The 15,297-nt window shown below is 41.3% G+C and overlaps 1 protein-coding gene across 1 annotated transcript in view; it reads left to right on the top strand.

Annotated features, from left to right (window-relative positions):
* The first annotated feature begins 1,283 nt into the window (after positions 1–1,283).
* The window catches only part of SLC35F3 (solute carrier family 35 member F3), a 218,042-nt gene continuing 204,028 nt past the window's right edge, over positions 1,284–15,297 (top strand). Inside the window, exons 1-2 of the mRNA XM_067535829.1 lie at positions 1,284–1,861; positions 2,443–2,672. Coding sequence (XP_067391930.1) covers positions 1,809–1,861; positions 2,443–2,672 — 283 coding nt within the window. The 5' untranslated portion in view covers positions 1,284–1,808. The remainder of the gene's footprint in view (positions 1,862–2,442; positions 2,673–15,297) is intronic.

Raw genomic sequence — 15,297 nt, 5'->3', positions numbered from 1 at the left:
TCATATGTACCCAATGAAACACAATATATAAGCACTAACGTACTTTAAAACAATCATTCCTTATACTACCATAGGCCCTGATTCAGCAAGGTACTTAACCATATGCTAACTTCAGCACATGAATAGTCAGTAGGACTCCTCACATGCTTAGATACCTTGCTGAATTGGTAATAGTCCTAATAAAAGATACAGACTTGAAGTCTCTTTTCAGGCAAAGTCATTAGGAAGTCAATAGGAGTTTTTCTTGACTAAGGGCTGAAGGATTGGGCCTAAAGTCTTTGCAGTGTTAACATAGATGTTTAGGTAGGATTTTCAAATGTGCCCAACACTGAGGTAACTTTGCTTCCATTGACATCAATCTGATTTTAGACCACTGCTGAGCGTTTCTAAAAATCCCACCTATTGTTTTTGCTTATCTGATACATTAAGGTTCCATTTATACTGGGTTAATAAGTGATTAAAAGATGTTTTAATAAATGGTTAATCAGCTGTTAAAGTCCAACAGCTGAATAGATTGGTTATAAGTGGGGCTTATATAACTACCTATTGATTCATTCATAACCATTTATAAAATATTCTACTCATGCCTGCAACTGCTTAAAACATTTACTAACCCTTTATAAATCTTTGTAAATGTTAATATACAGTGTTACTGTTCCTTTTTCTTTCAATAATGTGGTTGTCCCTCTGTTCCAATGATCTCTCTGCTCTGAAAATTTATTTATTGGTATGGCAGTAGCAGCTAGAGAGGCCCGAGCCCTATTGGGCTGTGCCCTGCTCAAACAGACAGTCCCTGCCCCCAAACGGTTTGTGTTCTTGTGGTTAAATCATGGCGCTAGAAGCCAGCAGATCTGGCCTCTAATCTCCCCTGTAATGCAGACCAGGTGTGGCAATTTGAGCAATTATCTTAAACTCTCAGGCCCTGATCTTCAAAGGGTATTTAGGTGCCTAATTCCCCTTGAAATCAATGGGAATTAGGCACCTACCTATCTTTGAGGAGCTGGACCTCTGTTCCTCCATCTCCTCCTACGCAAAAAGTGGATAATAATTCCTGCCTGCATCAGTGGGGTTGTTGCACTTTAGCTCAGGATCGTGTGGCAAGTGCTTTGAGCTCCTGGGCTGGAAGGTGCTAGATAAGGGCCAAGTCTCCAGGCAGCGCCTTCTGGTTTTTATGAAACGCTCTGCAAACCCAGCTGTTACCGGCCGGGTTTCAGCCAGGCTGAAGCCCAGGGAGGGTAAGTGCCCAGGGAGCTTGCAGGGCGCAGCGCCGCAGAGGAGCACGGCGTCGCTAACCTTGCCCTGCAGCCGAGCTTCCAGGAGCAGCTGCCGGTGCTCGCCAGCCCCCTTCCCGGCCACGCCCCGACCGCCTCTCCTTTCGCCCTCGCAGCGGCGGCGCTGCCCGGCGGGAAGCGAGCGAGACGGCCAGAGGCGGCGGTGGGGGGCGGAGAGAAAGTCGGGACCGGGGCTGCCCGGCTCCCCCTGCCGGAGGAGCGTGGGGAAAGCAGCCCAGCCCAGCCCAGGGAGCCGGCGAGGAGCCCTTCCCTCCACCCACCGCTGCCACCGCACGCTCCGCGGCAGCAGCAGACTGCAGCCCGCCCGCACCTGGCCTCCGCTGGGGACAGGAGACGCACCTGCGGCAGCGGCAGCGGCAATCTGGGCACTTCACTCCCCGCTTCCCCGGCAGCCCCTCTGCCGCGCGTGCAGCCCCGGCACCTGCCCCTTCTTCTTCCGTCGGATCGGCCGGTGCCAGCCCCCGGCTGCACCTTTCCTGAAGTCTGGGAGCCCCCACTCCAGCCCTGCTCTTCCCTATGGGGATCCGGGAGTTTCCCAACGGCACAGCGAGGGGCAAGACCATCACCATGTGAGTAGCACCCCCGGAGTGCCAGGGGGGCTCCCTTGTGTGGCACAGGGAAGGGGAGCCGGGACCTGCAGCGCCCCGCTGTGCTGTCCGGGCTCCTCTCCCGCTGGGGTTCCCTGGCGGGGGCTGGGGAAGGATCTCAGGGTCGATCCCGGTGTGTGTGTGGGGGGGGGGGGTTCCACTCTTGTTGCCCTCCCAGTACCGCTTCTCCCCGTCTCCCTGGGAGGCCGGGAGTCAGGAGCCCCAGGCTGCGCACCTGGGCAGGGGAGTTCTTCTTCGGGTGCTTTAGGCTGGGCTAAACTTCCCCTGGAGCCTCCTCGGCTGGGGGATCAGCTGCTTTGTAGGGGCCGTGCTCCGCATCTTTACCCCTTTCCGAAGGGACAGTGGCTGAAAGAGGAGGGCTTCGCCTGGGCAGTGCCCAGCTCCTCCTTGCCCCCTTCCACTTATTGTGGAGGTGAAAGGGGGGCTCCCCCTCCCTTTGCAAGGTCAGCGCCCATCACCTCTGCTCAGCTCCCTGCACCTCCTGCCCTCCCTCGCTTCAGCTGTTATCCCTCTGTGTTCCTGTCCCTTGCCTGCCTTTCCAGTGGCATGAGGAGATCTCCAGATGTCAGCCCCAGGAGGCTGTCAGACATCAGCCCCCAGCTGCGGCAGCTCAAATACCTGGTGGTGGATGAGGCGATCAAAGAGGATTTGAAATGGTCCCGATCCGTGGAAGATCTCAACAGTGCTTCCGTGGGACTTACTTCCATCGAGGAAAGGATTCTCCGGATTACAGGGTATTATGGCTATCAGCCCTGGGCTGCCAGCTACAAAAGTAAGTCCCTTGTTTATTCCTTCTCTTCTCACCAGCAGTAGCAACCCTCCTCCCCTCCCCCGTCAACTTTGTCTGCAGCAGCTGCAGCTTCTTCTCAAGCTGCCTAGAGGGTTTGGGCCAGGCGCTCTGGATTTAACCCTGTCTTCCCTTTTCTATCGCAAACCCTCACATTGCTACTTCAATGTCCCACCTGTTTGGAGGGATGGAAATTCATTGCCTCGTTTTATTTATCGCTCTCCTCTTCCCCAAACTGGATCATATCATCTTTGTCAATGTTGTAGTTTCCTCTGAAATATTCTCCTTCCCTTAGTAGGGAGGCTTGACTATTTTTACTTTATGAACTGCTGCTTTGCATGTTGACATTTGTCTCAGATAAGACAGATAGTGAATGCAATGCTCAGCAGTGGGAAAACTTGCCCACATTCTGTGATTGTGTTGGATGTGGCACTAGCTGGTGGCAGGGTGATCAGTTCAAAACTGATTTGTGTGAGATTTAATCATTTGAACGCTTTCCTTATTTGGAAAAAGGCTGGTGGTTATAGAAAACGTTAGCTTTTGTAATGGGGGGCGGGGAAAGGATTTCAGTTAGTGCTGGAACTCAAGACAAATGTGACTGTTACAAATGGTTGCTGTGGCATAACATCATTAAGTAAATCATTACATTACATGTAGGTTAAAGTTTGCATCTTTTATATGAAAATATTTAATCACTATTCAAATGTCTAACTGTAGAAAGATTTAAAGAAATGCTTTCATTCTCTGCTAAAGGATTTAGCACATATGGTATTCATTTTTTACTAAAATTAGACTGAGTGATTTGGTGTTAAATTCACTATTAAAAACATTGCTCTCTTTGTATTGCTGAGGCAATAAGTGAAGTATAACGATCAGCTTATTTATGACAATTGCTTGAGTGCACTGGGGCTTTTTAAACCTGTATTTGTTTTTTAAGGTAATACATTATTCAATATCCTCTCCCTACTATCTTGAAGGATCATTGTGTTTCCACAGTAATTAACCTTTTACCTGAGTTAAAATATGTGTCTTAACATACCCAACACAGCTTCCTGTTTGCATGCTCATAAGCTCATAAACTTTGAGATGCTTATCCTAGTGTATAGGGGTGTATAGCATATATAGGGGTTTCTCTTCATAAGCTGTTTACAAAGGAGGTGATATCTTGAAAAGCTTTAATACATCTATTGGAAATATTTGTACTGTATAACATTTGTCTGCCATTGTCCATCATTAGAAAAGATGGCTACATGTAGTAACAGTTGTTAAGAATTCATTTGGTCTTGTGCAGAAGTCATAATACTGTTTGTGTGATGATATGGTTCATGACATCACAATTTTCTATTGGAAAAATATTATTCTACTAGAGGATCATGATTTAGATGGAAAACTGGTTTTGAGAGAAGTCTTTGTGCTGTTGCTTCTTACTAACTGTTCAATATATGCATTTCTAATGCATTCATCCTGATTGCCAAGGCACTTAATAATAAAGGGGAAAGATACAAAAAAATGCTATACTGTGTTTTTCTGGTTTTTTATGAGCCACCAGCAGCTCATTAAAACATTTATTGCTGGATGTTAGAATATGCATTAGCAGATAAGGTCATAATAGTTTTTGCATAAAACCAGTTTACTATATTTTTTTCTATGGTTATTACTTAGGGGTCTAATTTTGCAGATCTTACTCACAGGGAGTTGTACATTTCTTTAAGAGTAGTCCCATAAACTTCATTTGGACCAGTCATCTATGCAAATTTATTGGATTCTGTGATCAGACCATGTATGGGTGCCAACTTCTGAGTTGGATATTAATGCTTCTATCTGACACCACGACTAATAGCCCAATTGAATTCAGGGTGAGTTACTGTGGATGATTCTTCTGAAATAGTAAAAGTCATTTCAGCTGCTCAGTTATGACCTATTAAGATTTATAACTCCACTGTAAGAGTTAATTGTGAGCCAAAACTTTACGTTCAAAGTGTGTTCTCTACAACAACAAAAACCCCAAATAAATGACATCTTAAAATTCTAATGGTGGGAAATAAATATACAACTTTTCTGCAGATTTTTTTTCAAAATCTGCCCCTCAGAATAATTTAACCTATAATGTGAACCCATTTCACAATTTAAAAAGAGAACAACAAAAATATTTTATAAACTGTGTTGACAGAAATGTAGACAAGATGATCTACATCTCCAGCTAGTGGTGTTTGGCATGACTCCAATGGTGCTACTTTGATTTACATCAGCTGGGGATGCGGCCGAATGTATGTAAGTTAGAGCAATCAGCAAAACTAGAAGGCTGGTTTTATATTAAGTCTCTGAAAACATTTTTTAAAACTCCTTTATTTTGACTCATCTACTCATTTGTATGTCTGTAAGAAGTGTAGATACTGTTGGCACCATATAAATAATAATGAGGATAATGAATTGAGTGCAGGCGCTCTCTAGGAAACTAGTTGGTGATCTAGTTCTTAGCTTGTGAATGTATAAATCAAATTTCATCTCCCTTCACTCCCTTTTTAAGCCACCTCCCCTACCAGTCATGTTGTTGTTTACTGGAAGTCTAGCATCCAGGGCCAGATTGTACTTCTGTTGCTCATAATAGTGAGTAGTGTCTCATCTTATTATTTAGACTCCTATAAATTATCTAATATATTTAGACTTTCAGAAGTCCTTTGACAAGGTATCTCCCAAGAGGCTACTAAAGAAACTAAGGGGTCACAGGGTTAGAGCAGTGGTTTTCAACCTATTTATCAGTGTGGGCCACATATGCAGCTCTCTGTGTATTACATGGGCCGCATCCACACAATATATATACTACCTGTATAGCCCTGAGGATGTCACATGGGCTGCAGCTGTGTGCTGATTGGGCCCTGTTGAGAACCACTGGGTTAGAGGCAAAGAATGGTCATAAATGAAAAACTGTCTAGAAGACTGGCTTTTGTTATAATGAAAATTGACCCACTCAAGCTAGGTGAATAGGCAAAATAATGGCAAATTAGATGTAATGTTATAGAGGTGAAGCAATGCACATTGGGGGGGGAAACATTTAAATTACTGATACACCTTACAAAGTTTTCTGTTATAGCAATATCATTTCTGATATAACCATATCAATTCAGGAAAGGGACCTGAATGTCACTGTAAACTGTTCAATGAAGACTTCTGCTCAAAGTGCAGCTGCTGTCAAAAAAGCAAACAAGATCTTAGGGTGCATAAGGAATGAGATGGAATAATACAAAGAATAATACAGAGACAGTGTTAGGATACTGATCCCTGTTAACCACACATTAAAAAATGAATTCAATTATTTGCTGTCATAGCAACATTTTAATAACTGTGTTTAGTTCTGGCGGACTACCATTTTTGAGTAAACATCTGAATAGATATTTTTATTTTGTGGTATTTACTTTCAGGGACAGAAGAGGACTAAATTCTCATCTACAGAATGGACATTGATTTTTAACAAACAAATCAAGTGCTTTATACATTTCTTCATGCAGCTTTAATTAAATCTAATATCTTCTGTAATGTGCTATTTATATATAGCAAGCCACTGAACAAGATTTTGGGACCTTATGTTTCCTGCAGTCACTTTTTTGCAAAATACCAGTGACATCAATACATATTCCATCACAGAAAGCTAGCAAAATATACCTCTAAGGCCCTGATCCTGAAATCAATGGGATTACTCTATGTAATAAAGTTAAGCACATGTCTAAGTGTTTGCAGGATCGGAGCCTAAGTTAACACTCTTAAAGCATGGTATTAATTGGAGTTTGCAACTCTTCCCTTCCCACTGGCAATAAAATAATATAACATAAAATTGAAGTCTGAAAACAGTCTAGTTAATTTGTTAAATCCATAACAATGTAATATTACTATAAACATTAAAGGTCTGCTTTAAATGGAGTAGTAGTCAAATTCATTTTCTGACCAAAGTAGTGTTTGGGGAGAGATTAGGAATTATGATCAGATGCTTAATTTTCATAACACATGTAGACAAAATTTATTGTCATCTTTGTTTATCATTGGTGAAGGACTCCAAATTTGGTTGTGCCATTTTCTGTAATCATTTTGAATGTACATTTGTTACTCATTAAACTGCTTTTAAAAAAAAGCAATGTAGATGTGGAGGGTACCGGCACTGAAATGTGTGGGAAATATGTGATATTCTATTGTATTTGAGATCCAGTATGTGGTCACATAATTGAAGATGTACTTTATTGTAATGCACAGGAACAAGGGGGCAGAGACTTCACTCGTGAGTCCCCATCTTGGCCCCTGTTAAGGCTAATTTATACCACTCTTGTTCCATTGTGCAAAGCAGCCTTATAGCTGGAATAATCAGATTTCTGAAGATTCTTCCAGGTGCGAATCTTCAGATGGTGCAGGGCCAAAGTTGGGCTCACAGCAGGGCAGCAATCAGGCAGAGCTGCTGCACTTGAGAAATCTCTTAGTAGCTGTGACGTTGGCCTCCAGGGGAGCCGTGCTCAGATAGCTTAAACAGGGCAAACTGCAAAGAATAGGGCAGGCAAAGCCCTAAATACTGGTGGTTTTTCTTTCATAAGATATGTCAAGCCAGCAGCAAACAGGTTCTGATGACCTCACTGATCATTCAGTAGACAAAATACAGTTCCTTTAAAACTATCCAGCCCTTTGGCTAGCACCAAGTCAAATATGATAGGGATTACTGAAAAACTTTATCCATCATATGTGAAAAAGTTCTACCAATCCCAAAGGATCATAACATTACCAAACAGGTCAATGAACAGTTCAGATCGTACCCAAACACACTCTTAAAGCCAATGCTTATTAATTAAACTAACATTTATTTTAAAAAAAGGGAAAGAGAGTAATGGCTCTTAAAAGGTCAGTATACATACACAGCTGAAAATAAAGCTCTTAGGTCAGTTTCAAAGTAGAGATGATAATTGAATTGCAAAGTTCTCAAATTGCAAAGTCTCTGAAATTACCTAAACTGCTTGGAGTTCGTCAGTCCTTGTTTAGAGCTTCTTTGTTAGAAATCCAGTCCAGAGAAATGAAGACTAAATAGTCTATGTGCAAAGTTTGTTCAAATTCTCCCATGAGAATTAGCAGGGTGATTCCAGGCTGGTGATGGGATCTCAGTCTTGCGACCCAAACTTTCCCTGACAAGCTTGGACAGATTTGAGATAAAAAGGATCAGTCCACTAGAGTCTTTTATAGATCCATGCAGGCTGACCTATATTTTCTTGACAGCAGGTATGTCCTTGAACAATTAACAGATGATTACTTGGAACTCTGAAATACCATCTCCTATGTCCTGAGCACATGCGTAACTAGTTACATTAGCACAAGGTAATTGGCCATTTACAGGTATTTCCTACTTAAACTTCAAAGAGAAATACAAACAATAGTACGGTTACATTCAAAGTTCCATCTAAATGTTCATATGTTCCTTTTGAACTCTTATTCAATAGAACAGTAAGAGACAGGAAAGCAGTTTATCTACATTGCTAACCTCTTGACAAGAGAGATGTAAATAACTACCAACAATACACTTGCATATCAAAGCTCTAGTCTACTTATAAGGAATGACTCTCACTACCATTGTATTTTCCTATAATATATCTTGAAAGGTCAGAGTTGGGCCATGCAACTTGCAAAGTTGCTTGGCTTTTTCGGGCCTAGCGTCACAGTAGCATAATGGTCTGTAGGGCACTCTTACATCTGGCACAAGTTAAAGCAGCCCTTAGACTTCTCCGCTTGCTCAAGGGACCAAACTAGTCCCAGGATAAGAAGATGGTCAGAAAGGTGGTATCAAGCCACCTTTGTCCCTGTCAGTTCTGCTGAGTGCTACTCTGATGCAGCTGAGGATGTAGCCCAGGAGTCATAGACCTCCTGTAATATTTAGTTAATGAATGCATGTCTGGGAATAATAGTAGTAATTTATTTCCTTTGTACAAATATCCGTTTATTATATCCTGGGTTATGCCTATGAAGAGAGCTGAAATACAACAGTGCTGGTTTTTATGGTGTTCTTCCCCATCCACTTGTCCCCCTTGGTATTTTGGCAAGCTGACAAAACCACAGAGGAGCACTGCTCTAGAAAATAGATGCACTTAACAGTTCCAGTCATCTCCACTTTCCTTCACACACCTTCTTTTCCAACAGTTCAGTCTTACTTTATTCCAGCTTGTTTTCCTTTACAATGAAGTTAGGTAAAGTAAATTCCTACTGCTTTTTTATCCTTTGGCTCCTTGTAGTTTGCTTTCATTGATTCATCTGGTCAATTTAAAAATCGCTTCTTTCTGAAAATGTGTCCTCTCCATTGCCGTAAGAATTGAGGTGCCATAACGATTAGACTTGAAATTACATAATGTCTATCCCCACTCCAGCCTTTTTTCACCAGATAAAAGGGTCAGAGTGTTGTAAAGAGGTTCTAAAAGCCCAGATTCCCAGCTCGGGAAGAGTTCCCTTAGTGCATGCACTTTAAAAAACAGCATAGGACTCCTTAAGAAGCCCTGATGTAGGGGGAGTGCTGGGACACGAATGTAGGGGACAGGGCCACAGTAAGCATTACTGTGTAGATTCTGGGTAGAACTGTGACCCATAAGGCAGGCTGCGGTAACTTGGGCAGGTCCTCAGGGCTGCCGTTTATCCAGGTGAGTGCAGATCAGCCCAGAATCAAGAGAGCACAAAAATGACTTAAAACCACTTTAGCCCCGTTGCAGGCTGCAAGTTTTGTATGCATGTCTTAGAGGCACAACACAGAATCTCATCCCAAATCCTATTCATTGGAGTTCTTTGTATATGTTTGGAAGGCCTGATTGGTGGTGTCCCAGGAGGTTAAAACCTGAGTTGCAGCTCTTCCAAATTCAGATTGCATGGGGAAGAAATGCAGAATCCGAGCATCAAGTGGTTAGCAAAATAATTAGTAAGAAAAGTCAATTTATAATTACATTACTTTTGAAATCATCAGGCTTCTTCCTGTTGCTGATGCAGGAGCACAGATTAAAATAAATGTTGTTTCAAATATTAGTGTATTCAGGCATATACATTTTAATGTCTGTAATTACTTTAGTTCTGCATTTTCTGCAATATTCTAAATGTATACCAACTTATTTACTACGCTGGAGAGCGTGTACATTCTGGTGATTCCTGAACTTCTGTAAGCATTAATACTTCTCTAAATGGTAATAAAAATGGGGAATAAAGCATAGTAACATGAAATAATCTATTTTCTATACAGAACTTCTTATAACAGAACTAGGTTTTGAATTTTGTACAGAGGCAAACCCTCAACCGTCCGTGGTATGTGTACCAGAAATTTCACTGGAAATAATTCCAGCAACTAAGATAGGGATTTTGTACTTACTCCCGGAAATCTCTGGATGTGGAGAGGATTTTATATAATATTTTCTACAGGAAGCTTTGATATTGCTATTGCTTTATAATTCCCCTTGTGTACCAGACAGTGTTCTTCCTTTCTGTATTTCACATTATTTTACATCATCATATAACGCTTTTTACAAGAAAATGCAATGTGCTTTCTCTATATAATATAAATGCTTCAGAAATGCAACCTCCTAAACAATGTAAACTCGAATGTTTTATGATTCACTAAGCACTTTTCCTCTCTTGATGAAATTACTGCACACGGGAAAATGAAAAGCCATTTACCCCCTTCATCCCACTGATAACTTTCCGAGCCAGAAACACTTTAAGTTAAAATATTCCTTCCTACCAAACTCTCATACAAAGAACAATATTGCAAATAAATTTAGGAGTGGAAAAGTCTTTGGGTGAAATCGTGGCTCTACTGAAGTTAAATGGAGTTTTAGCCTTAATCTCAGTGGAACCAGGATTTCACCCTCCAGACTTAGGTTTTCCTATTTGCCTGCTATGCACACTCTTTCAGTGCTATGCACTGAACATCTGTTCCTAAGGCAACTGCATCCAATTACACCTACCCATAATTTTTTTTTAAAGATCCTGAACCCTATTGAAGAACTCTATTTAAAATATAGAATAATTTACTACTTTTAACAGATGTGCAATTTTAATTTTCTTTCATCCTGCACTTGCTATTTAATTACTACTTCATATTTTGTCCCGAGATGGGTGGGGAGAATCTACAACAAAGGGAAAGAGGAATGCTTCTCCTTCCCTCTCCCCAGGAAGCTAGGTACATTTGGCTCTGTATATAAGTGGGAGGGAGGAAGAATAGGGGTGTGTGTGTGCGTATTCTCTCTCTCTCACGAACTCTCTCTCTAATCTGAGACCAAAAATGAAATCTTCTAATTGGCACATCCAAGATAACAATCAATAATACATTTGGTACATTGAAAAATACATTGATCAAAGCATAGCAGCTTCTCAAGTGTGTATAGCATTGTATTTTAAACAGAGGAAACAAGCTACGTTAATGAATATGAGCCAAAGTATTAATTATTAAAGAAGTTAATGATAAACAGATGACCTTCACATAGTGTAGTAGGATGGTATAAAGGATGGAATTCTTTGTGGTTAGAAACATAGATGAGATGATGGGTGAGAATGAAAATGTTCTGGAAGAAATTCAAAATGGCAAGACAAAGTTTAAATATTATTTCATGTGACTTGTTGGATTTTGGTTTTTCTTAAATCTGTCTACCACAAAAAAGTATAAACTCACAGGATGTGTCTTAGAGGAATTTCTAATTCAAGTTTAAGGTGAAGACTAGTTGGCTGTTCAGATGAAGGCATTAACCTCTGACCTTTCAGATTTTCATTTTAAAGTCATAATCTTGCAGTCTTTACTCAGGCGAAATTCTCATTGAAGTTGATGGGAGTTTTTCCTTAGCAAAGATTAAAGGATTGAGCCACCAACGTATTTAGGTCCCAAATGAAAATGAGTCTTCTGGTCTAGTCATAGTCCTTAATGGATTACTGACCACTACACAATTTGCTAGGGAAGCATTCTCAAACCTCCACAGATGCCCAAGACCGGAATAGCAGAGGTGCTGTGTGTCAGGACTGTGGTGAATTGGCAGAATTCTGTGGAGAATATTGTACAGTGCCTTCTTGTACTATGTCTGGTATCAGCTGGAGCTTTTTGCTGTCTTCATAAGCACCAGATACTATTATAAGGCCAGATTCTTGCCCCCTGTTCTGGTGGCTTTGTGCCCCTCAGGCAGCGCAAAGTAGCAGGAATCTGGTCCCAGTTGACGACCATTTGAGAATTCCCTTGGTTGTGCTGAGCTAATGTAAACTAGGGTAGCCAGCTCCCTTGCCAGCTGACTCCCCTCTCCTCCCTGGTGCAGAGGAGTAGGACATTGTGTGCTTTTGCTCCTGCAGTTCTTAATCAGCCTGTGATCCCTTACAGGCCATAACTATCTGCTATAAGTTATGGCAGCGTAGTGGCCACTTTAACTCCTGCTCAGCTGAAGCATCTTGAGAGTTAGGGAACTATAATTCACCCACAGACTGGCCCACTCCCTCCTTCTCTGAATGGATCTTGGTGCACTAGAGAGTTGGCACCATGTTTAGTTTTTGCGAAAGAGGATAACTGACTATATGGCATTAACCAAAATCACTTACATTATTAATAGCCAGAATTTTGCCTTGATATCAAACCAGGCACATACTAACTTCTGTGGGAATTATGTGAGGGTGAGATTGATATAAATCAAAAGGGCTGGGAAGCATAGGACAATAGGAGGAATTTTGCCTGAGAAATGTATCCCAGACTTTTGATGGATATGAGAGGCATTGTTAGGACTTGTGTATCTCCACTGCCCTGCCCCAGGTCAGGACACAGTAGCTCCTCCAACTGAATTGCTATGCACTGTGTAGTAATGGGGAGGTATGAAATGACATTGGCTTTTATGATAGCTTCTTTCACTTCACATCTGTCTGTTTTAAACAGTGCAAGGTTGAACCATTTGTGCTGCCAGCCATCTATTCTCAATAGATTTCACTGTAACACTTCACTGGCAGCCATGCTTAAAAGAAAAACAATGAACTACATAGGATTGAATTTAATGTGGATCTAGGGTATTTCTCTGACAATAACCAATGTTGGAACTTTAGTCTTTTTTCTGCTTTTTTAAATAGACATAATAATTCTACTATTTCATTAGAAAGATTTTTAATAGATAACTTCTTTGTGGGAGAAATTTAAAAACTTAATTAGGACATTTCTTTTTACCTGCTATTGATTTAAATAATTTTTTCTATAACTTTGTATTAATAAATTCTTGGGATTAACTAGGGAGCACAGTTTAAATTTCATATTGTTTTCACTTCCCACTTCTTTTATCACTTTCATTATGTTTCTGTTATAGTCATGGAACAATGGGGATGCCATCCAGTGACCAGAGTAATGCCTGTAAATCAGGGGTTCTCAAGCTTTTTTTTCTGGGACCCCCTTTGAAAATATTTCAGGCTGTGACGACCCCTCCCCCCCCCCCCCCCAAAAAAAGTAATGAACCTCCCTCCCCCTGCCATGCCATCCACCCCTCCATGCCATGTTACCTTTTCTTCTGTGTTGCTGCTGGGGGCGGTGCTGCCTTCAGAGCACCCAGCCAGCAGCCACTGCTCTCCGGCCACCCAGCACTGAAGGGCTGTATGCACGGGGCTGACAGCCACAGCCATGGCAGGCACAGGGGCTGACAGCTCGCGACCCCTTCCCCCCCCCATAATAACCTCATGACCCCTTGCGGGGTCCCAATCCCCAGGTTGAGAAATTCTCCTAGCCATGCTGTCAATTCTCCTGGCCATGAATCCAAGGTGATGTTGCCCTAGTGCTTGCTGTGTCTGTTTTAAGTTTTAAAGGAATTTGACTTAATTTATCCTTGATGTAACTTCATTTTGTTCACTGGAGTTATGTCATTGGTGAGTTTAGAATACAGAGTTCAAAGGAAATACTTCTATATTTAAAAGAATATTTTCAGCACAAAGGCCTCAGTTGCACAAAAATGCATGCTAGTAATTTTACTCATAGATTGTTGGTACGCATAAAGTTACTCAAATGTATAGGTTTGCATGTTTGAAGCTTTTATTATATTTATTGTCCTGACATAGTCCACCTTTAACAAGTGTTGATATGACATTTTTGCTGAAGGTTCAAAAAATAATATTCTCCACGAACTCAAAATGCCAGTAAATTTGGCCTAATAGTTATCTATATCTAAATGATTATTACTAAGGTTTTTCACCATCGCTATTATACATGGACAGCTCATTTGTATATGAAGAAAAAATATTTTTCTATGCAAACAGGAATGTTTCCATTCAGTTTCATAAACACATGGATTCTCTGGTTGGTTAGTTCATTTTAGCTGTGAAGTTTCCCATAACATTTGTTGAAAGCATAAATAAAATCATTAAGGTTGCTATTTACTTTTTCCATCAGGGCAGTCTTGTTTCTTTTCCAGAATCATATTATCCAAAACATTGCACTTGTGTTAAACCGACAAATTTGACACAAGCAATCTAAAGAAGAGATGTCTATAGATTTGTGGTTGTTTCTGGGTTTTTTTTGCTATTTATCTTCAAGTTATTACTAATTTTGAGGTAAAATTGGTATTTGGTTTATTTTTCTCAAATCAACCAACTATCCATTTTTATTTGGAATCATTTTTGTGCTATGAATTGAAACATTGCAGCAGCCAGATTTTTATTAACTGTTTGCTACTTTCCTTGTAAGAAGTGCTGTTCCTTAAGGACAAAACATGTTTCATACTAAGTGCTTTGTTTGTGCTGTTATTGATTTTAGTGGGACTTCTTGTAGAGGAAATTACTACTCAACCTGAGTGAGGTTAGCAGATTCTGGCCAAAATGAATAGTCTATTGGAGGCCAGATAAGACAAATGATGGACCAAATGTTAGGGTTAGAGGGAAACAGAGGAGCTTTGAATTTTCTATTGCCTATTGGAAGAAGGTTAGGGAAAAAATTGCTTAAGCTTAGTAGGATAACCTGGATATCAAATGTAATTGTCCAAGAAAATAGGGCTTTCCATTCTTTTTATACCCAGAATAAGTGTAAGGGTTTTCTTTCCCTTTATTTTTAATTTAAGTTGCGTTCCATGGGGTCATCAGTCCATGGAGCTGTCATCATAAAACAGACAAATATTAGCCACCCCTTTCATTCAAGTGATTCTACAAGTCAACGTGACATCATCTGAGGAAGAGAGAAAGAACCCCCATGCCAACTACTGGGGACTGTGGCAGGGAGCGAACTGGGCTGGTACAAAGCTATGATGTTGCTTTCTATCCCACCCTCCTGCCCAAATCCTAGGCTACTCATTTTCATCTGGGAGCTGAAGAGTAGCAGAAGAACAGTTATTGCTCTTTGATGAAGGGCAATAACAAGGTGAGATGATGGGTTGACCTGAGCAGCAGAGTGTGATGTCCCACCCCCCCTGGTCTGCCCGCAATCTGGACTGGTGTGTAGCTGTCACCCCAGTTCTTCACTCTTGGGCCCCAACTTATCCCGCTTTACTGTGTGAACCCACTCCTGGGTCGGCCCACGCCCAGCCTCCTGCGTGTAATCGGTCCCTCACCTAGTGAAGGAGTGCTCTGGCCAGCAACTCATCGGATAGACCCTCAGCAAACACCTCCAGTCCCAGAAGCAATCCCA

Source organism: Emydura macquarii, unplaced genomic scaffold (assembly GCF_026122565.2).
Source record: "Emydura macquarii macquarii isolate MOO-44397 ecotype Brisbane River unplaced genomic scaffold, CSIRO-AGI_Emac_v2 contig_3517, whole genome shotgun sequence".
Classification (NCBI taxonomy): domain Eukaryota; kingdom Metazoa; phylum Chordata; order Testudines; family Chelidae; genus Emydura; species Emydura macquarii.
The sequence above is the reverse complement of the archived record's forward strand: the minus strand, read 5'-3'. Positions and strand labels throughout refer to the sequence as shown.